The 24511-nt window shown below is 37.6% G+C and overlaps 1 protein-coding gene across 2 annotated transcripts in view; it reads left to right on the forward strand.

Annotated features, from left to right (window-relative positions):
* Window positions 1-6547: 6547 nt before the first annotated feature.
* Window positions 6548-24511, forward strand: part of LOC127422524 (CD166 antigen homolog A-like) — a 31941-nt gene continuing 13977 nt past the window's right edge. For both annotated transcript variants that reach the window (XM_051666116.1, XM_051666117.1), the window contains exons 1-2: window positions 6548-6769; window positions 24164-24270. In XM_051666116.1, the coding sequence (XP_051522076.1) occupies window positions 6715-6769; window positions 24164-24270 (162 nt within the window). In that variant the 5' untranslated portion in view covers window positions 6548-6714. The remainder of the gene's footprint in view (window positions 6770-24163; window positions 24271-24511) is intronic.

The following is a 24511-nucleotide window of genomic DNA, read 5'->3' on the forward strand; positions in this document are numbered from 1 at the left end:
GCACCCCAGTTGACTATTCGCAACAAAACGTTTGATTGTCTGGTAGTCACACCTCAATAGTTTAGCTATTTCAAGAGTGTTGCATCCATCTGAAAGGCATTTTACAATATTTGACTTTTCAGTGTCAGTTAAATCTCTTTTTTGGCCCATTTTACCTGAGGTAATGAAGCTGCCTAATAATTATGCACACCTTGATATAAGGTGTTAGTCACTTTCGCCACACCCTCCCTCATTACACAAATACATACCACCTGAAAATGATTGAATCCAATAAGGATTCAAGTTTATATGGTTTGGAGTTGGAAAATGTGCATGGAAATAATGATAAGATCAGAATACTCACTTGCCTAATAATTAGGCACGTAGTGTGTGTGTGTGTATATATATATATATATACACTATATTGCCAAAAGTATTCGCTCATCTGCCTTTAGACGCATATGAACTTAAGTGACATCCCATTCTTAATCCATAGGGTTTAATATGACATCGGCCCACCCTATGCAGCTATAACAGCTTCAACTCTTCTGGGAAGGCTTTCCACAAGGTTTAGGAGTGTGTTTATGGGAATTTTTGACCATTCTTCCAGAAGCGCATTTGTGAGGTCAGACACTGATGTTGGACGAGAAGGCCTGGCTCGCAGTCTTCGGTCTAATTCATCCCAAAGGTGCTCTATCGGGTTGAGGTCAGGACTCTGTGCAGGCCAGTCAAGTTCTTCCACACCAAACTCGCTCATCCATGTCTTTATGGACCTTGCTTTGTGCACTGGTGCGCAGTCATGTTGGAATAGGAAGGGGCCATCCCCAAACTGTTCCCACAAAGTTGGGAGCATGGAATTGTCCAAAATCTCTTGGTATGCTGAAGCATTCAGAGTTCCTTTCACTGGAACTAAGGGGCCAAGCCCAGCTCCTGAAAAACAACCCCACACCATAATCCCCCCTCCACCAAACTTCACAGTTGGCACAATGCAGTCAGACAAGTACCGTTCTCCTGGCAACCGCCAAACCCAGACTCGTCCATCAGATTGCCAGATGGAGAAGCGTGATTCGTCACTCCAGAGAACGCGTCTCCACTGCTCTAGAGTCCAGTGGCGGCGTGCTTTACACCACTGCATCCGACGCTTTGCATTGCACTTGGTGATGTATGGCTTGGATGCAGCTGCTTGGCCATGGAAACCCATTCCATGAAGCTCTCTATGCACTGTTCTTGAGCTAATCTGAAGGCCACATGAATTTTGGAGGTCTGTAGCGATTGACTCTGCAGAAAGTTGGCGACCTCTGCGCACTATGGGCCTCAGCATCCGTTGACCCCGCTCTGTCATTTTACGTGGCGAGTTGCTGTCATTCCCAATCGCTTCCACTTTGTTATAATACCACTGACAGTTGACTGTGGAATATTTAGTAGCGAGGAAATTTCACGACTGGACTTGTTGCACAGGTGGCATCTTATCACAGTACCACACTGGAATTCACTGAGCTCCTGAGAGTGGCCCATTCTTTCACAAATGTTTGTAGAAGCAGTCTGCATGCCTAGGTGCTTCATTTTATACACCTGTGGCCATGGAAGTGATTGGAACACCTGAATTCAATTATTTGGATGGGTGAGCGAATACTTTTGGCAATATAGTGTATATATATATATATATATATATATATATATATATATATTTGTAATTGCTTTAGATTTAAAGGTGCACTGAATAATTTGTTTATTTTGCGCTGCTGATATGACAGTGATTTTGGATTTACACTGACACCTAAGGGCGTGGATGCAGCATCATGCAAAAAACTATGTTTTCCGTTTCCAGTACCACAGACCTTATTCATAGCAGCGCCATCTTTGGTTTTTGATGGGAATGAAAACAAGGCTGTGAGGGATAGATGTACAGTCTCTTCAATGGGTTGTACAGTTGTTTAAAGTGTTTTTGGATTGTTCCGCTGACAAAACATTGAAAGAATATATATAAGAAATTCCAGTAGACAAAAAAACTCCAGACCACATGAGTTGTGGAAAATTAGATGTGATCTAGGAGCTTTTTGATAGCTTTATACAGTGCATGTAGTTGAAGAGACAGTGGGCTACTTTTTTGTGAGTGCACAAAGCACAATGCTACATGCAATGATCGTGCTTATTAAATTTTCGTAAGAGCGCTAATTCTAAGCGCAGTTTTCATGCCAGCGCAAAGTGCAAGTCAGCGTGGGTGGGAATTTTTGCGCTATCTGTGGGTAAATTGCGCAGTTTTCTATTTTCCTGAGAAATAGGTCATTGAGCTAAGATGTTTCAGTTCCACATCTGTTTTCAGCGCAAAGTCTAAATTCAGTTCCTACATTTGCAGTTTGGCGATTCCACCAGCAGATGGTAATAAAGTTCATGCCCAAACGTTGAAAATATAGTGAAACATAAAATTATGTCCCTGACGATCACAGCTATAGCCGTTTTATGAAATTAGTCGATTTGTGTTAAATTATATACAGGTCATGGTTTATTTTTAAATTATTATTATTATGTTTATATTCACAATTGTATTTAGGATCTAATTTATATTTCCACCTGTTGTTTTAGAGTGATTTTTAAGTCATTGCAAAAGGGGCCGGTGGAAGAAGTTGGGGAGGGTAAAATGTTTGGATTTGGTATGAATTTTTTGACCACTTTGTTATTTTGATTATATTTTGATTTCATTTGAAGTGTAATTTGAATTTAGAAATATGTTTGGTTTAATTTTTTCGTGTTTCAATAAATGAATTTTGTTTTTCAAAATCATAACCGACCTAGTGAAGTGCATACCGATACAATCACTGTTAATACTTGCCATGATTTGTGTGTCAGTAGATGAAAATTATTCTTTATACTTACATACTCTATAATTTAACAGATGTTCTGATGAGGATTCTGATGAGAATCACATTTTCCATGCGAATAAAAGGAGAGTGTCACTGTCATAGAAAAGAACATAATTTTCTATTCTATTTCTATTCTAATTCATTGCATACAGTCCATTTACACTACCAACTTATGAATGTGCTGTCTTTGTTTATATCACCGGTGCTTGACAAGAAATTAAATTTATAATAGAACACAGACGGTTCAATAACCGGAAAAGAACCAAACCCACTTGCGCCTAGACTTAGCGCATGCTTGCACGAAAGAATTAAAAATGTATGGCCATGTCTATTGACTTTTCGCTTATAACTTAAGGCATAATGCTGCTCTTAGGGCCCGGTAAGTCTATCCCTCAAAGCCTCATTTTCATTTCCATCAAAAATGAAAGATGCTGCTACTGTGAATAAGGTCTGTAGTCGAAATGGGCTACTCACAGTCAGCCATGATTAAATTATTCCATGAGTAAAAATGTCCAATAACAGGGGTTACAGAGATAAAGTAAAAAAGTCACAATTACTATTCATTGCTTTATGTATAAAACTTTTAATAGGGTAAAAAATACTGAACACTCTGACCTCTCTAACATTCCAGTTTTTTCAGCATATTTGTCATTAACATACTAATGATTGTTTGCAAACTGTATGTTAAAAAAAAGCCCAACATTGCTATAGGGAGCACATGCACGCAGGACACACCACCTTGTTATTCAAAGCTTGGGGCTGTGAGTCATTCTCGTCCAGGCGCTCTCTTATACACTGCAGTTTAAAACAGAAACTGGAATGTCTTGATATCATTCCCAAAGGCTATAGCCAGTAATCTGTGATTCAAGTCTCACCTGGACCAGATCTTGGAACCAGACTTCCTCAGGGCTCAGAACATAACAGCTTAATATGCAGAAACAACTATAAGTAAGCCATTCGTAGGTTAATTTTCTCGAAAACTGTAAACACTGTCTTTGTGACTCTATGAAAATTCCTGTATTTGTTTTGAGCGACCTGCTTAGACCCGTCCCAAAGTGTTATTCAAACAGTGGTGTGAGTTGGGGGCAGGACTATCTCTTTGTTTGACCAATGGCAGATGAGGGGCATATTTAGAAAGCTGTTATGAAAACATTGTTTATTTTTGCAATTTCATTTGGTGGTGCTAGTGTCGCAGAAATAACATACTTCAGCTTTAATTGTAATAGTGTAATAAATATATATATATATATATATATATGCCCAAACAACATTAACAGCAAGTACAAGGTGAAGACCAAGCCAGTCTTATGTTCTCACTGCCAAACACATTCAGATGAACTAATGAAGCATTCATGCATTTGAATTTGGTTACTGATTGACACTCTGAGCTGGTCATTAAGGGGATCCACACCTTCTGCAGATTACACCAGGGTCATAGTGTCACCCTCCACTCTCAGCATCCATACACTCTTTTTTGCTTTCAGTATAATGAGGCTCTGCTGCTAATAGAAATTCTCATTCAACCTCAGTGGAATGGGTGAAATAATGTCCCTTTGAGCATACTGAAGGAGAGCTTCACCACTTCACCACTTTAATTGAACTGATGGTCTTTTGTGAAGCCCAGACATGTTTTTGGTCCCCTGATTGTAAGAACAGCATTGATAAAGTCTTGTTAGGAGGGTCTTGGTTTGGACTTATTTGAGGCAAATACTTCTCATTAGCATAATTTCTCCCTGTCATAGTTTTGGTCAACATTTTAGGACAACATGTAGAACTACATTCATTTTGGATTACTTTTTAGGACAAAACTTCCCTTTTGGATATGTGGTGACAAGCAAAAAGTTTTCTTTTAGAAGTAGGGTAAGGGTTTGAGTCTGTCTATAGTATTTACTGTATAATTAGCTTGATATAAAAATAATAGAAGTCTATAGAATGCCCTCATTAGATAGCTAAATTAAATGTGTGTCTGTATGTGTGTACTCAAATGCCAGTCTATCTACATTCTGGTCTTAAATGCAGAATTTCATGTGTTTTGTTAATTTGCTTCTGTGGTCTGAGAGGCAAATCATACTTCATGAGATTTTGCTGGCTGATTAAATAACCCTTTTTCACTCTTATTCAAAATAAACTGGTGAATTTAATATAAATGAATGCATCCAATAAACATGAACATAATTATTTTAAAATGTTGTCTCTTAGCAAGGGGCCCCTTACTACAGTATATTAGCAACAACACTAAAACTAGGTAACAATGTGCATTTAGAGAAATACTGTGCCCTGTTTATGAACTCTCTCTCTCTGAGCTGTAGTAGGTACTCCTTTATCTTTAACTTCTTTATCCTCAGAATTGTCATGGTTTGCCTTTGTTCTTTGGGCATTCAGTCTCGTATCTATCAGGCAGGCCATTAGGAGGTGTAAGGAAGTACAATGCAAACTGAATGAGATGAGGGAACACCCCACCCCATGCGCCCACCTGCCACTGAGATGTGTGCGTGACGGGGGTTTCAGCTAATATTGGGGCAATAAAATGCAAAGGAGGAGAAGAAAAGGGGTTTGGTGGCTGACAGGGTGGAGGGAGTAATAATAGAGGGAGAGAGAAAGAGAGATGCAAATGATTTAGTTCATCTTTAGATGCACCCGGTTCATGCTATTAGTGATCAGGCTTTGGTGGAGATTCTCCTGTTCAGTCAAACAGCCTTTACATGTAGTTTTGAATTTATTTAACTAATTTGATAAATGAAATGTAAAACATTATTACGTTTCTAGATTATTGTATTCTTTGGCATACAGCTATATGTCAGCAAGTTTTAAAATGCATATCAAGGGGGCCTGGGTTTCTCAGCGAGTATTGAGGCTGACTACCACCCCTGGAGTTGTGAGTTCGAATCCAGGGCATGCTGAGTGACTCCAGCCAGGTCTCCTAAGCAACCAAATTGGCCCAGTTACTAGGGAGGGTAGAGTCACATGGGGTAACCTCCTCGTGATTGCGATTAGGGGTTCTCCCTCTCAATGGGGCGTGTGGTAAGTTGTGTGTGGATCGCGGAGAGTAGCATGAGCCTCCAATGCTGTGAGTCTCCGCGGTGTCATGCACAGCGAGCCACGTGATAAGATGCGCGGATTGACGGTCTCAGAAGCGGAGGACCGCACCACCACGAGGACCTACTAAGTAGTGGGAATTGGGCATTCCAAATTGGAAGAAAAAGGGGATAAAAGAAAAATGCATATCAAGACAGGTGAAAAATGCACTTGGAAATGTTTTTTTGCGCTTGTTGAACTACTGAAGAGATTTTTGACTGCTTTTTAAAATAAAACCTAGACTTGTTGAGCAGCTTACTGTATCAGTGTAAAAGAGACAAACTTTGAGTTAGCTACAAGCAAGGAGATACTGTTACCATGCTATAAAGCTTGTGTTTTCCTGAATATCTCTATAGACTTTCTGAATCAATTCCTACATGCAGTTCCATGCAGTTCTCCATGGATATAAATTGGTTTTGCCTTTCAAATGAACCCAACACAGCCTGTTTCATTTTTGCCTGATCTTACCTTAAGAAAATGATACTGTAGATCACACAACAAGATAGGATGAGTGTAATCAAATGTATAGTTGGTTAAATTAGTTTATATTTTCTAAGACACAAAACAGGGGAGGAGCTTAAGGACAGACCTATAACCGATCATCACAGCTTCAACAGACTGAAGAAAGAAGAGTTAAAAGAGACACGTGGAGAACAACCCCCAAGTTTGAATTTAATGACGCATGCGGTGTGAGCTGTAAACCATAGAATATTATCCAGTATATATTCTAACTCAAGGATATTATTTCACAAGATTTGTAGCGACTGAGTGCAACAACACAATTCCTGACTGCAAAAGGATGCATTGGAGCGCTTTGTTAACGTGTTTACTCACCTTATCCCTGATGAAGCAAGGTAACGTGTAGATTCGAATTTTTGAATTTTAGAACATTCGAGTAAGTAATGTTAGTATGTTTCTGTTTAAATTTAGATGAATAAAGGTAACACGAAAATTCGAATTTTTGAATTTTAGAACGCTTGAAACCGTTATTTGAGAATGTCTCTGTTTACATTTAGTTAATAAATAACTGGGCTATTTTAACTGGTTTTATATTAACTGTAGTAGCTCCAGTACTGCGTTATAGACAGTGATCGTGCATGTTATGGTGGGTCATAACACTTTTTAAAGACAATTTGCTGTTTTATCGAACAAAAATGCTCAACACATATTAAGCATGAACAAGTTTACATACCTTTTGAATTTAAATGATACATTGAATAAATGCGTGGCCGAATTATTAGACCTTGGAACTTATTTCAATGGACTGCTTTCATGGAATCATTCTTTACAATCTTTAACAGGAACAAAATACAAATTAACTATGATCTGCTCCAAAAATACCTTTAAAAAGCTTCATATATTTCAATCTAAAGTTACATAGTCTATATACTTTTGTGCCCCCGCCCCCTCCCTCTACCTTCTTTTACTTGCACCTGTTCCGTTCCTATAAAAACAACACATGCATCAGTGTGTTGGATAAACTATTTAGCACAGATTGTTGAACCAGCTTTAAATAATTCATATGAGCTTTTCTGTTTGTGCCTCTCTTTTACTGTCTCTTTGCGAGTATTGGAAGATGCGAAAGACATACGGGGACGTTTACGCCCGGTGAAAATGAAATATGAAACGTGTTATTGTAAGGTACCGTGAGCCCCATTCCGTCTGTCAATAGAACTTCAAAGCGAGACATTTGCCTTTTGGGCAGGAAAAACGACGACATAATGATAATGTGTCGCGCGCTGAGTGATTGTTTTTGGTTGGAACAAACTTCAACGTGTTGTGACGGTCTTCTCCTGCCATCAGTTATGAGACAGAGAGATACAACTGAGATTCTTTATACAAGTGCTAAATGAGTTTGAACTTATACAGGACTCCTAATGTAGGAGTAGGAGTGAGTCTGTGTTTAAGTTTGTGAGACAATATTTTGCTTCGATACCACCATCTTTAAAATGTACATTTTCTCCCTGTTCAATCCCACTAGGCTAGTTCTGTAACCAGTTCTCCTTGTAATCTTAGTGAATTACTAAAATGTCACTTAATTGGTCATTCTATGGGTCTTACCTCTATTTGAGTGGGCATTTGAGTGAATCTTAGTAAGGCTGTTTCATTTAAGACTGTGACCATTTGTCTAATAGATAAGGGTTTGAGAGCCAAACTGAGTTTTTCAACTAATAGTAGATAGTGAAGCATCTGTTTTTTGTCCTTACAGCACTCTCACCACCCCCCTCCCCCAATATCCCCCTCAACCACACCATTTGCAGTGTCACACCCCGTATTACTAGTTTAGCTGGTGGGTTTCTGTCACTTTGCTGCACTATTGTAATCTTTTTTTTTTTCTTCTGAGAAATCTGTCCTTCTTCTAGACAAACATTGCTTTGAGAACAAATATTGGTTTAGATGTTGGGCTGAGTTTAACCTTCAGTTGTAAGACACACTTACTGTAATCACACTGAGAAATTGTCCCTAGTCAACATTGCATTTTCATGGATTGATTGGCCTTTTTTTAATAATAGATCTAGTTTGCATATTCTCATTCGTAATTGTAAATGTTTGACTCGTACTGTGTTCTTGCGTACCCCACTTATAATATAAATGAAAGGTCTATTTCTGAATCTAATTTTGAATTTCTATCTCAATTTAATTACTTATTTGAAATTCCTATCCCAAGTAAATCTGGACCATGGAAGGAAATTTATTGTAAAGACAAATGGAAAAGCACTCAAAGTTATGTTGTATTCATGTTTTAATAATGTCATTTTAGACTTTATTTTTCAGAGTTCCTAAATCACCCACTTTGTAGCTGGTAGAGAGTTACCTGTCTGCCCCATTGCACAGTCTAAAAACATTCATTTTGTAGTGCCATTCAAAAAGAAAGCAAATATAACACAACAAAAGAGTGTTTGGTTAGATTAGAAGAATTGAGTGTGATTCACCGAGGACTCATCAACCAAAGCATTTTTTATGTTTCTCCCTCATTGAAAGCACTATTGTGTCTTGAATTCTCTTCTCCTCCAGAGCAGAGTATCTCTTTTCTTCAGTGTAGCCTTCATAAGAACCAGTTTATCTGTCATCAGGGAAGACAACAGAGCAATTGTCTCGTGTTAAAAGAGAGGGAGACACATTGTTTTACAACAGGGTAGGCATGTGTGTGCTTAGCAGTGGCGCTCTTGCATTGCCGAAATGCTTCCATTGAGATGTATGATGTCCCCCATGGCTCTCTGTAACCTCCAGTGCACTTGCTTGGATCCACCCTGGTTTTCGGACAAAAAGTCAGGTTGTTTGTCTGTTGTTAGTCAGTTTCTCTAAGACCTCCTCTGGACCCCTGCTGTCTATTGTTCGGCAGGTTTTCTTTAACTAATGCGTGTACGATTGCGACATCTCCCACGGACTCTTCTCCATTTGTAATTAAATTCAACAGTATACTCCCCACTGAGAGGCCATTGTCTGCCCCAACTCCTTTTACTTTACATGCCCTTCTCTTAGGTTACCATTTGAATGGCTGCAGATCATACCTCTTTTCAAATCATACATTTTAAAAAGACCACTGAGACTAAAATATTGAGTCGAGCTACGTATTAGCAAACCCCATTTGAGGTTGCTGCGACTGGGTTTGCTTTGCAAATGCATGCATGACTATCACCTGTAAATCACCAATATACTCAGTCTAGAACCTGCCCTGTTAAAAAAAAAAAACAGCTGGTTGGCTGGTCTTAGTTGGTCTCCCAGCTTGGTCAGCTTTTAAAGGGGTTTTGGGCATATTTGAGCTGGCCAAGCTGGGAGGCCTTCTTAAACCAGTCCAAATAGTTGTGTTTTTTGTAAGTGATTTTGTAAGATTTGTTGTTGTTGTTGTTTTGTTATAGAGGTAGTTGGATTGTTTGTTTTTTTCATAATAGCATGAACTAGCTGAGAGGAAGGACCTGTACTGTATATATGAACAACTGAAAGCTCTTAATCCCACACTGACTCAGGAAATGAAACTGGCTATTACAATAAAGCCACCTCCCCCCTTTCCCGCCTTCTGCCCCCCCCCCCCCACCACCTCTCTATCTCTGTCTCAGGGAACGTGAGGCCAGAGGCAGAATCTTAAATAATTTTTACTCATCCTTCTTTTCTGCTTGTTCCTTTATGTGACACATTTTCTTCAAAATACCCTTAAGGAATAAAGATGAAAATTATTTTGTTATGTACTCACCCTCATGTTGTTACAAACCTGTTTGACTTTCTTCTGTGGAACCCAAAATGAGATGTTAAGTAGAATGTTAGTCTCAGTCACCCTTAACTTTCATTGAATGGAGAAAAAATGCAAAAGATGCAATGAAAGTGGATGGTGACTGAGGCTAACATTATGCTTAACATCTCCTTTTGTGTTTCACTGAGGAAAACAAGTCATACGGTTTAACCTAACCCTTACCCTTTAACCTAAGAGATTACCGGTAATGCAAATTTATTGAAACGTGTTTGTTTTCTATTGCAGAATGCAGAAATGCTTAAATTATCTCAGTGGTTGAAAGACACATATTCCATGTGTCTTCCTGTGCATAGACTATATGTATTTTTCTCACCAGTACTGTCAGAACTGAGAAGGTGAATCAGTTAGATCACTACGTTTGAAACATTTGACTCTTTGATGGTACTCTTCAAAAAAAAAAAAAAAAGATTCTGACCTAGCATTTTTGTCTTATTTTCCAGTCAAATTATCTAAACATCCTTAACAAGAAAAAATGACTTGAGAAGCAGACATATTAAGTCTAGTTTTCAGAGAAATCGAACACAATTTGGTGTGATCCATGTTTAAAATAAGAAAAAACTATTTGCCAATGGGCTAAGAAGAATTTACTTGTTTTCCCTTTGAATCGAGTTTTTTTTTTGGCAAATAGTTTTTTCTTGTAATAAGCATAAATGGTACTAAATTTTATTAGATTTCTCTGACAACAAGACATACATCTTATGTCATTTTGCTTCTCAAATAAATGTATCTTGTTTTAAGAATGTTTAAATATTTTTATTGGAAAGCAAGTGTACTATGTTGAGCAGCAAAAGAGTGCAGGCTACCATAATCAGCCTGTGATGTCATATATAGTCTCTTATGGGTTCATGGATTGCCACGATGTGGATCTAATTTTAATATCCTCAGCTGAATGTTCTGATATTAAGTCTTCAGCAATAGCCTTTATAACCTCAAAGTTTATACCTTGTACACAAACATCCAGTGCATCTTGAGTTTTTCTCAGATTAAAATTTTTATTGGTTGCTCCTCAAGCATGACACATAACACAACAAAACATTCATGTACAGAGTCAACCATTATCCCCCTTAAACCCCATTATTTCCCTACATCTTGAGTTTTTTAACATTAGTTTTTTAACTCTGTTCTGTGACCAGGATTTGACATATTTGTGAACATTGTAGAGATCTTGTAGTAGGTCAAAGATTTGTAGGTTTGTGTTCATAATGGTCTGTATTTAAGGTGAGATTAAGTTCTTGAAACAAACACAGAAGGAATCTGTTTTTTGTGCTTTTGCAGAAAGAGTTTAGCAACAGTGTTAGTTTCTATGTGCAATGGTCTCTAAGATTTAATGTTTTAAAAATTAGCTTAATAACATTGCGATTTAAAAAAGAAAATTGATTTCAACCTGTTTGTTATCAATTGAAAAATTCGACTTGTTGTTGACATTTGTCTTTCTATTTATCATATTCATCAGTAATTCATTTTGAGCTTCAGGCTCAAACCTGTCTAAAAATAAACCTGCACAGTGTTTTTTACTCTATATCTCTCTGCTCCTTTTATACAATCACACATGCAGACACTGAAATTACCTGTGGCTTTGCTCTTTGTAAATCAAGTTCTTAGCCTAACTTTTGACATGATTACTTTGAAGTCTAGCTTATGCTCGTATTTAGTTGTCTTTCTATTGTGGGAACTTTGATGTCATCTGCTTTGAGCTGGCAAGCCTACACAAGTTGGAATAAACCACAGCCAGGTGGCTGTGCTCTCTGATGGCATGAGAGCCGTACCTGGTGGCTTTCTAAAATGGCACAGATTTCTAGTGTCATCAAGAGCACCATGTTTTAACTGGTAGATTTTAGGGGAGGTCAAAGAGCATTGGAGTTCAACTGGGTGTTCCAGTCTGCACTTCCTGGATAAGGGATGTGGGTCATTCGTTGAAGTTATACATTTGCAAAATAATAAACTAGGGGGTGATTTTGACTGACTAAAGAAGGACAGTCTAGTATAATCACTTCTCTCATTGTAGGGAGAAAAGTCTCTGTTCTGGTAGTTAATCAACAAACTCCATCTGAGACACTTTAAATGTGCAGTAAACATTTTTTATTTGTTGTTGTAAAAAAATACATTAAAATAAATTAATCAAGAGTGACAAATGCATTTGTAAATGGGGTATTTCTACAATAGCACTGGTATCCAAAAACATTTGCTTTTGTTTAATGCTGCATCCATAACATTGGGTGCCAATGTGAAGTCCGAGACCAATGTCATATCAGCCAGAAAAAACAAGTCTATTTAGTGCAAAATGTTATTTTTATGGAGTACTTAAAAGAGTTCCTCCATAGTTCCTCCATTTATTTGCACATGAAGAAATTGTTAATATATTAGGAAGAAGGAAATAGCAGTACACACAGTAGTCCAGCAACCATGAATGGCATGTGCGCATTAACAATTGCATTTTCTCCAAAAATACAGAATCAAACCAACTGTACATACAGTGCATAGTGAATAAGACATTTACTTATAGCACACGTGAAGCGCTTTTACTTTGAAGTTGCACTCACATGCTCGTGTGGATCCAGCGTGAGCAGCAATCTCCTGACAGTTTAAACAGCCTGGATCGCCTGTTTGAATTGTTAAGGACTGACCATCATGATTTGTGAATCAGAGGAACTTTTGCTCGACGGAAAGAAAACGCTGGATCTTCGTGAGGTTCGTGAATTACATCAGCTTAAACAAGATATCTGCATATTTGCAAATGGTAAATAATACAAGTTTTATTGATATTTGCCTTTTATCATTAGAAAAGAAAGTTAAAAGTTACAGGGAACTGTTGAGGTGAGTCTGATAGAATACGTGCTTTAGAGATAAATAATTAAGTGCTCCATAGGATGTTGGATTTGCTGAAGTTCTGTGAGTTTGGGATATTACATCTATTTAAACGAGATATGTGCATATTTGTAGGCGAAATATGATATTAGTTTAATTGATATTTGCCATTTTACCATTAGACAAGACAGTTAAAAGTTACAGGGAACTGTTGAGGAGAGAGAGGGAGAATGAAACAGGCGAGCACTTTAACATTATGAGCTCAAACGCATCTGCCACAGCTCTGCTATGCGGACCGTTTAAATGACACTGTGTTGCACACCGGTCTATTATTGTAGTAACATGATGGCACGTAACAAGAAAACAAACCGTGACTGGTCATTTACATGTCTCAGTTGCTTTACATGCAAGCAGGCGATTCTCAGCGCAGTCAAGAAACAAATCGGCCATACGGGAAAATTTATCAGAATAAGTATCAGAATAAAGTCAGAATATCGGCCGATTTATCAAGGTTTTTTTCTATCTGAGATGTCAAAATCAAATGAATTATGCTATCTTTAAAACTCTCAGTCATGATAGCTTCCGAATGTCACTGTTAATGAGCCAGTTCTCTCGCTTTGTGTGCACTAGGATATTCTGACTTTTTAAATTATCGGCCTCTGTGATATATCGGTCGACCACTAGTGCAGACAAAGCGAGAGAACTGGCTCATTAGCAGTGACATTCGGAAGCTATCATGACTGAGAGTTTTAAAGATAGCATATTTCATCAAATGAATGATGCTATCTTTAAAACACTCAGTCATGATAGCTACCGAATGTCACTGCTAATGAGCCAGTTCTCTCACTTTGTCTGCACTAGGGGTCGACCGATTTATCGCCGAGGCTGATAAATCGGCCGATATTCTGACTTTTTTTAATTATCGGCATCGACCAATTTATCGGCCTCTGTGATATACCGCAGCTGGCTCATTAGCAGTGACATTCGGAAGCTTTCATATTTTGACATCTCAGATAGAAAAAACCTTGAGGTAGCTGTACTCCCAAAGTTCTGCTGTTTCATTTTTTATTTTTTTTTACTCTCTGCCTAGGGTAGCTAACTGTTGTGCTGCACACACCCACCAGCCATGCTTTCTGAAATCAATATTTGCTCTGCTTTTGTTAGCACAGATAAATGTGGTCTATATACTGGGCCGAATTGTTATGGGCCCTCACACAACATGGGAGGGGGCCTGTTTCAAAGCTGAGTGAAGAGAAAGAGCTTATTTAACTCTTAAAACAAGCTAGCTGACCTCTGTGTTTTGGCACCAAATTTGATTGGTATCTCAGTGCCTGCGAGCAAATGCTGATGTTATGAACACAAGGGGCCCTGCAGGACCCAGTGGAATGCTAATGCCAATAGCCCCGAGGCATCTGGGAGCAGGGAAACTGGTTTGTGGAAGAGATAAAGGCGCAGTCCCTATCTACTCAAAACATAAGACACCTCACTGTCTGATGCAGTGGTTTAATATCTGTGTTCAACAGGATGACTTTGATGTTTGGAATGTTGTTAATCAAAGACCACACAAATTCCCTGTGCCGTCTAATTGCTCAAACATAAATTGTCAAGTCTCTTTGACTCCTACAACAAACTCTATAGTTCTACATGTAAAAGTTCACAAATTGTGAAGATCTGAAGTTAAGACTCTTTGACTCCTACAACAAACTCTGTAGTTTTACATGTAAAGGTACACAAATTGTCAAGATCTAAAGACTAATTGACTCCCACAACAAACTCTGTAGTTTTACATGTAAAAGTACACAAATTGTAAATATCTGAAGTCAAGTATCTTTGACTCCCTCAACAAACTCTATGGGTTTACAAATAGAAGTACACAAGTTGTAAAGATCTGAAGTCAAGTCTCTTTGACTCCAAAAACAAACTCAGTAGTTTTACATGTTAAAGTACATAAATTGTGAAGATCTGAAGTCGACTCTTTGATTGCCACAACATACATATACAGTAGTTGTTCAAAGGGTATATAAGACATCAAAGGGGCCCTTCGAACAGGACACGTTCTTGTGTTTAAAAACAGATTAGACGGAGTGTAACAGAATTAAACAGAAGGCGTTTTGATTGGTGCATTAGCTCCCATGTGCCATTAATAATATAAACACTCAATACGCTTGTCTATATGTTATTATACTCATCCCACCCCCAGATTAATCTGATTGGTCCAACTGACACTGATCCTCTGCACTGATTCAGAAGTTAATTATTTTTAATTTTTTTGGTGTATTAAAAACAGTGTTCATTGCACTAGACCCTAAAATAACAGCGAGGTGTAACGACCAAAAATGTCTCTGTCTAGCGCATGTTAACATAGACTAACAATGCAAAAAATAGCACAGACACACACATGAATGCATCATGTGTGAACTGTCACTAAGTACATTCATAAAAGGAACTTAGTTAAGTGATAACCCAGATGAACATGGCACCTTGCAGCAATAGTTTTGACCTAAATTTGTTTAATGTTCTGAGTCATAACTTAGGTGATGTAATCCGAGTTTCTGCAGTGACAGCAGAATGAACAGTCAGTCATAATTCTGAGCTCATAAATAGCATTCAGGGTTAATGGACCACAGCGGAAGCTGCTTTTCTGTATTTTGTTAATAGGTCTCCATTTTAGTTTAATAGCTGCTCGCAAATGGGATCTGCCTCTGCGAATCCTCTGGGCCAGTATTGAATCTGGCATGATCGGCACATCAGACCCAGACATTGTTTAAGGCCCCTGGGGGCCCCTGCAATGAAATACATAATTTAGAACTTAATGGATGTGATCTCTGAGTGCACTTATCATTTATTAGACGAACCTTCTTGATGAGTTTTGTTTTGAGAGCAATTTCAGGCCCATCTTAGACTAAATTTATGTCATTTTCAAGGGAGCGTAATGGCTCTTGCATGAGTAAAGGAGAACATTCAGTGTAATAAGGCTGACTCCAAATCAATTCCTGGGCTGTCTTTGTCTCCTGGATATGGTGGCAGTCTGTAAAGAATTAAACCACTCCCTGTGTGTCCCTGGCTACAGCGGACACACATACACACACAATCACTGAACTGACTCATCCTCATGTTAATGGTTTGCGAACATTCTCTCATCCTGTGAGAGCTGTTCTGAACCTCTTTGTATATCACTTCCTCTATGAGATTCATAGGTTTGGTGCTAAATATAAATGTTTAATATAGATTTTAGATTTTTTTCATGTTGTTTAGTGCTAAAAAATAATAAGCTTTTTCATGACACTCATAAACGGCAGCTGGACGCGTACTTCAGAACAGAATTTCACTTTATTTTTACAACAGTGTGAGAACAGTTGAAAGCCCCGTTTACCATATGTTGTTAACAAATTACTTGTTACCGAACCAAAAGCTACAGTGCTTGATGTTCAAGAGCTTTAATAACAGCAGGGTTCGTACAGAGTCTTGAAAGTTGTGAAAATGCTTGATTTTCCCTGTTAGTGTCACGAATGCAGAGGCAGGACCCAATAGCAGAGTTAAAAAAAAAAACAGGAATTTATTAAATACAAAAATAAAGGGGAAAATACTCAAACTCCCACAAGAGGGAAAAACAATAAACATAAATTACCCCAAAGGGGTAAAAGGGTATCCAGGGTGGGGTAGGGAAAACAGGATATAGGACCGACCGGACCGGGTAGGGATGGGGTGATTAACAGGACCGACACGAGACAGGAAACAAGACCAATTAACATGGCCAACAAGACCGACTGGAATACACACAATACACACAAGACAAACTGGCACTGGACAGCACACATGAGGAGGCTAAATTAGGGAGAGAAATCAAACGGGTTAACAGGTGACAGGTGAGGCAAGTTAACTAATAATAAGCAAACAAGGAGGCGGGGTATGACATAAGACAGAGAGACACACAGCGATGCAGAAACTAAACAAAGCCACGTGCTCTTACAAGACAACAAAACATCCGAATGGCATGAGCGCACATCACCAAGACAGTAAGGCAATATACGCTCATGCCAACCGACAAATAAGACAAGAGAATTCGTAGCAACGGCAAACAAAGCGATGCCACACATTCTCACTCTAAACGAAACCTGAGCATACATCGCAAGGCAGACGCCACATGATGCACGCAACAGGCGACAAAAACAAGACAGGACACCTGTGCGAAAGTTCAGCCACACACAAACCCGAAATCTCAGACCGAAGTGACCAAACCTCAGCACAACCTGAAGACAGCTCGCAACCTGGGCGCGCAACGCAAGGCGCATCCGTGTTCGCGAGAGACAGACGTAAACTATTGACGCGAGTGCATGCCGCCAAGATGACCTAAGCGCGATGCACCCACATCGATAACAGACAGAACATGGAGCATGAGTGTCCGGATCCCGACACAGTCCGAAACCAAACCAGACAGGAAGTCAGGATCCAGACACCATGCTCCGGACATGAAACAAGACAGACCAAAGGGTGCACCGAAACCATGCGCTCACACAAAGACAGACAACGAAACACAAGACAGAAATGGGATGATAATGCCACGGTCCTGTCAGACAAAAACTCAGACTGACAGAGTGACAGTTAGGTTTTCAAGGTTTGAAATATGCTTGAATTTTGAATGTTCCTTGAAAATGTTTGTTGACAGTTATAAAAGATCTAAAATTATTTTGAATTTGAAATAGATATTAAACAGTTATGTTTGTGGTGTCACGTGAGCGCAAGAGCACACGTGCGCCAATCCGCATCTTGTTTTGATGTTGCGCACACACTGAAGTACTGCATTTCTCACTGTGGTAGATTGGCGCCAAAGAAATTATACTTGCATTTCCTGCTTCCATCCACTCTATCTGGTGTGCCATTTCAATGACAGCTGGCTGGAAGAGGAGACATAAAATATCACTATGCAGAGGAGCGATCAACAATAAGTGTGCAAAGAAAACAAATGACGTCTCTATTTTGGCACTTATCAGCACTAAGCCATTCTGAAGGTATGAGATGAGACAAAGATTAAAAAAAAAAATTGAATTTACTTTGGAATTATTTACAATCAATAATACAATAAGTAGTATCACATGAATACTTAAGTAGGGCAGAAAGTCAACATATGTGTTAAATTAAATATGCTAAATCCAGTGTTGGGTAAGTTACTCTAAAAAAGGAATTAATTACTAACTACTAATTACTGTACTAATTACTCTGTCTGAAATGTAATTGCATTACTTATTACTAATTACTTTCTTAAACCCTTATCAACCTCGACCAGATGAAAAATACAAGGATAGACATGAAACTATTCTTTTAATTCTTTCAAATAAATAATATAAAATAAAATAAATTATTCATGAACTGGCCAAAGAATTTAAGGGGGCTGGAAGCCTCCACACACACTATGTCTCAGTGGCAACGCGCTCAACAAGCCACGTGATAAGATGCGTGGGATAGACTGGGCAACTGGGATTTGTCCTCTGCCACCCAGATTGAGGCAAATCACTACGCGACCATGAGGACTTAAAAAGCACACTGGGAATTGGGCATTCCAAATTGGGTAGAAAAAAATAATTCACTATTGTTTTATATAGAATTGTTCTATAGTCTATACAGTATTTAACACAATTACATCAGAAGTAACTAATTAAATAACTGAAAAAGTAAGAGTAATCCCTTACTTTACTTTTTAATTGAAATAGTAATTTAATAACAGTAATTAATTACTTAGTAATGCATTACACCCAACACTGGTTAAATCTAGGGCTGAATCAGGGGTGCAACTGCACATTTGTTGAGGGGTTTGCAACATTGGCGCCACACCCCCCCCCCCCCCCCACACACACACACAGACACACACACACACACCACCAAACACACACACACACGTTGGTCCGGCTGTCCTTATGAAGACTCTCCATAGACTGTACGAACTACAGATTCTATCCCCTAACCCTACCCCTAAACCTAACCCTCACAAAAAACTTTCTGCATTTTTACATTTTCAAAAAAACGTCATTTAGTATGTTTTTTTTTTTAAGTGATTTGAATTATGGGTACACTAGAAAAAAGCAAAAATACAAATGTCTTCAATTTACTGTTAAAAAAGGTTTGAGGGTTTAATAGTACCAATGCTGTGTGAATGTAATGAAACTACGACAAATATTACTGTTGTACTACAAAAAAATTAACATTCAGTAATAATGATTTAATATTACATTACAGTAATATATTATTACAGTTTGCTTGTGAAATCTCTTAATTATCACAGACGTCTCCACATGATTTTTTACAATAAATAATTTTATATAATTTGTAGGTAAATATTGTTGTTTATTCATCGGCTATGTATTGATATGTTGGTACATTTACAAATTTTAATATGATAAACACAAATGTATATATATATGATGAATACTATTCTTCCATGAACAAAACATGATTAAACTTGCAGAAACCCTGTTTTACTTATAAGCAGTGTTACATGTTCAAAGGCCATTTTGAATGTGTGACCCAGCCTGGGTGAATACATTTACCCTTTACATATTTTAGCTGTCAGAACATCTGAAATCACTCATAATTACATAATATTCTTCAAATCAATCTGATAATTACAGTCACATCTTATACTGGTGTGGGGGGAACAATCCCTTCACACTAAATTTATTTCAGCTGCAGATGTGCATTGTGTACAGGGCTTAACATTCACTTTTTGGCTAACTGGACACTGTGGCTAGTGGTGTTCCAAAGTCACTAACCCCATCCCACAAAAAGTGATGAAACTAGCTGGAGACTGTAACTGCATGCATTTGTTTTGGACATTTTATTTGAACAAGAATTATATGAGTTCAGCAGGACACAAGCCTAATGATTTAAGTCATCTCTTAGAATATCTAAAGGCAAACATGACCAGTTAACTGGAGTAGGAGAGAACAGGAGGAAAACTTTGTCAATAATTTGTCTATTGGTCTAAAGAAGTCCAGATTTTAACCCCTTTAATCATTCTAAAATGTACTTGCCTTTATGGAAGTTTACCATTGTTCTTCCATTTTGTAACAGTGGCATTTGTAATGATAAAGCCATTGCCACAGGTAAGGCCATTGATGGCTCCACATTACTATGGCTACTATGGTTACAGATAGTCTTCCTAAAAAATATCAACAATAGTAAAGAGCCTAAACATATTTAGAAACCTTTACTACAACTTTCACAGTTAATAATTCCATGGAGTACAAAATGGATAATAAAATGGAGATGTTAGGTAGATTAAAGTCATTTACTTTCATTGCATCTTTTTCCATTAATGGAAAAATACATATTTTTTTTTCCATTCATGGAAGAAAGTCCTAAGGGTTTGGATCAAGAAAAAGGTGACTGAATGATGACAGAATAATTATTAATAATAAAAAAGAAATCTTATACTGTAGATTCGCCCCTAATCTATTTAATATGCATCTATACCAGTTACCAGATAGTGTCACTGCTGTAAAAACATTTTAGTTTGGATGATAAGGTGTATTTAAAAAAACTTGTAATCGATGTTGATGCATGGCACACTGTTATCTCTTTACCTCGTCAGTGCTGTTTATAATGTCAGGGCTGTCTAACAGTTTGAGAGGTTTGACTTCCTCCATATAGAGCTTTTAACTAGAACGTTCTTTGTAGAATTCAAATGGGTCACATACGTTTTGTGATCTCCGCGATATCGAAACCCGACTGAATCACGCAAGTTTTGCTCTATATTTAAAGCTTTGAGGTACTTGAAAAAGATGATTAAGGTACCTTGAAAATTTCACTCTTAAAAAGCTGTATGAACCCTGTAACAGGTGCATGAAGAAGCTGCTTCAGCAGATCACCTGTTCATGCAACAAAGAGTACAGGGACTGGGGGTGGGGTAGAGCAATGTCATTTGTTTACTTCACCTGCTGATGGTTTGTAAGCTCTGACGGCACACTGACATACAATCCTTTTATCTTAGTGTGTCAGCCACCTTTCGTTTTCTTTTTTGCTACTCCAACTAAAGCTTCAGTGTCACACAAGAAAACATGTTATAAATCATGTTCAAAACAGACAGCTGTAGCCGAGAAAATGTGTGTAGATGCGATCCTTCCCATTCTGTATTTGGGAGTTAACACATAAGGTGTCCATAGACTCTTTCATGATCCACATCAAGATTTAGGTTACAATTTAAATGAATATATAAGGGAAAGTCTTGTGATTGGTCTCTGTTTCTCTTAAATGTATAGTTCAACTTGAAATAACAATTCTGTCATAAAGTACTCACCCTCATTATTCCAAACCTGAATGATTTTCTTTCCTCTGTGGAACACAAAAGCAGATGTTAGACTGTTCAGTCTCAGTCACCACAATGTTGACCGAGGCTATCAGTCCCTAACATTCTGCTTTCTGTAACATCTCCTTTGAATTCCATGGATAGAAAGTCATACAGATTTGGACCAACATAAGGGTGAGTAAATCATGACAAAATGTTCATTTTTGAGTGTACTATCCCTTTTAGTTTTTAGTCAAGAATTTGCAAAATGCTGTTTAAAATATTTGTAGATAGTAGAGATGCACCAATACTACTCCGATGACAGTAAGTGAGTGTTTTTGGGAAATGCGAAGAGATACGGCAGCTTGCCCATATCTCTCCTACACCTGGCTCACTGCTTGCGGGTGAAGTCTCCATTCTCCATACAGTAAATCCGCTTCCGTGTTTATTATTAGAGCTGGGTAAAAATATAGATTTTTCGATGCATCACGATCTTCGTTTGAATGATTTCAATATTGATTCTTAAATCCCAGTATTGATCTTTCAGTCTATGGCAACCATGTATAATGCAAGTAAATCACTTGCATGTGCAACCAAATCTCACCACATGTCTACGATAAGCTACTTGTTCAGATTTCACTCTCCAGTGATTGAGTAGTATAGTGGAGAAGTTATTAGCACCGAGATCTTTCCACTGCATGTTGAGAGTAAAAGTTTGGTTTAACTCGTTCTGTGTGTCCAAAGAAGAGATCCACGGATCCATGTAATTGAATAATGTCTCTTTTAATACCCTTTCTGTATTTTACAGTCAGTTGTAAGTAAAAGCAAAAAAAAAAAAAAAAAAAGAAACATTTATCTCTAATCACATATAGATTCGCTTAAGAAATGACGCACGTCTTCTCTCATTATATGTGCTCATTGGCTGATGCCACTAATCTTAAAGAGACAGTACCGATTAAGCTCGTGTTCTACATATCAATGTAAATACTTGTAAATAGTACAAATTATGCAAGTAAATTATGCAATAAAATTGCAAATAAAATAAATAAATAAATAAATAAATATATATATATATATATATATATATATATATATATATATATATATATATATATGTATGCAACATAATATATGAAGTTACAAGAAAATAATTGATGAAATAGACTAAATTTGAACATTTTTAAAAGCTAAAATGTGATGAAAATGTAATTAAATAAAATATAGTTAGTAAAATTTATATTTTTGAATTGTACCTAGAAGGGTTACCTAGAAGGTTGCTTTATAATTAAGAGCATTAGCTGAGAGAGAATTTCTTTTACATGTAAGCAAAATGGATATTGTAACAGAAATGTACCCATAGGAATCTATATTAAATGGAATCGAGATCGGAATCGAATCGAATTGGGAAATCTTTATCAGTACCCAGCCCTATTTATTATGGCCGGGACATGCATCAAGCATAATTAATAAGTATGCACTGCACCACACAGTCAGTTTCTGTGGTAGGATATGCAATTGATTCAGTCAGCCTCTTGGAAATGTATAAATGCCACAGGAAGTGGGCGAAAACATTAGTGAGGTTTCAAGAAGTGAAGAAAAAAAAAATAGATCCTGCATTAATTGCATAGAATCTTTTGAATGTGTTAAACAGACAATCACAGAAATTAATGTGTTAAATTTCCCAGCCTTCATTGATATATATCATAATAATCAATGTTGCTAGCATGAATATTTACTCTTTGGTTTGAATTAACATCCAAGTAAACACTCCATATGGTGAAGAAGAAGGACTGAAAGCATGTTGTGTTTACTTCCTTTGGATCTGGTATGTCCTTTTTGTAAAGGAACAAGGACAGAAAGCTGTTTTATGACAGGCCTGTACAGGTAAATTAGTAGAACCATTTTCACTGTGTGCAATGAAACAGAGCTTCATCATTGAACCTACTTGTGTGGCCAAAGGCTGCAGGAAGGACTTTGAGTGCATTCAGTTCTTTTCCAGTGGTCTGTTTAACCTGTTGGCCTATGCTGAGAAGTGTTTTCTATTGAGTTTTTTACTTCTCTGGACATGAGAAGAGACTTTGATATAGAGAAATGTATACAGATGGTTTTCTGGTTTATGCATATAAAACAATAGGCTATATGAGAATTATAGCAGTATTGCCAGAGTCAGTAAGCGTGTTTGGTTCTTCCATTGGTATGTTATTTTACATCATCACAAACTTCCACAGGTTTCCTTAACTACATGTCTGAATCCTAAATAGTGAGTTTTGTGACAGGTTCAGTCATGCTTAACCTTTCATCACAAGTTTCTATGGAATTTTGTGAAATAGATGTGGTTTTGTTAATCCAAATTCTTGTAATCTCATATAACTTTTATCAGGTGTTATGTTGACAGTTATCCGTAAACTGTTGACGTCCCTTCTTCAGAATTGGAGTTGTATGAAGTTTTAACCAGTTTGTACACAAATTGGATTCTGAATCAACTGCATTATTTAGTGTGGAGTCACTGTATGTGAGTGAAATACAAACATTTATACTTGAAAAACATGTGTGCTTGGCTCTATTTGAATATTCAAAATTTTAGCCTGCTTTGCCTGGAAACCAAACAAAATTAATGTGATTCAAATAATATTCAAATTTTAAGGTTTAGAATTAAAAGCACACTTCTGAAGTACAGTATCAGAGGTCACCCCAAAGTCTTGATTTCAGTCACACAATACAAAATTTAACCTAAAACCTTATGATGATGATGATGATGATGATGATGATGATGATGAAAATATTGGTGTTCAAACTGTATGTGAATGTGAATATGTTCACTTTAAGGCTTTTCCTGACTACAATGTATCTCTTGCAACTTGACGGCATATATATTAACTGTCACTGTTTTGCTGTTTTTTTTATTGCATATTTTAGTGAGTGGCTTGGAAATTGTCAATGGCAAGTATGGAGAGACTGTTGAAATCCCATGCAAGAATGGACGTGACAAACCACAGGCTGTCATGATGGCCAAATGGAAATATGTAAGTTTGAGGCTCACTACCGGTACTTTTATTTTTTTCAAAAGTTGTATTTTAGTGAATCTAAAGGTACAGTCTGTCATTTCACCAAATGGAATTGCAAAAATAATGACTGGTATCCCAAACATTCCTACTTCCCTAGTCAATTCCCTGCTAAACAGCTAATTACAAGTAGTCCCGTCCCAGACTCACACCATTGGCTGAGCCAGAGTTTGCCATGTCTCCTCAAACAGGATGATGTTTT

Source organism: Myxocyprinus asiaticus, chromosome 31, assembly GCF_019703515.2.
Source record: "Myxocyprinus asiaticus isolate MX2 ecotype Aquarium Trade chromosome 31, UBuf_Myxa_2, whole genome shotgun sequence".
Lineage (NCBI taxonomy): Eukaryota > Metazoa > Chordata > Actinopteri > Cypriniformes > Catostomidae > Myxocyprinus > Myxocyprinus asiaticus.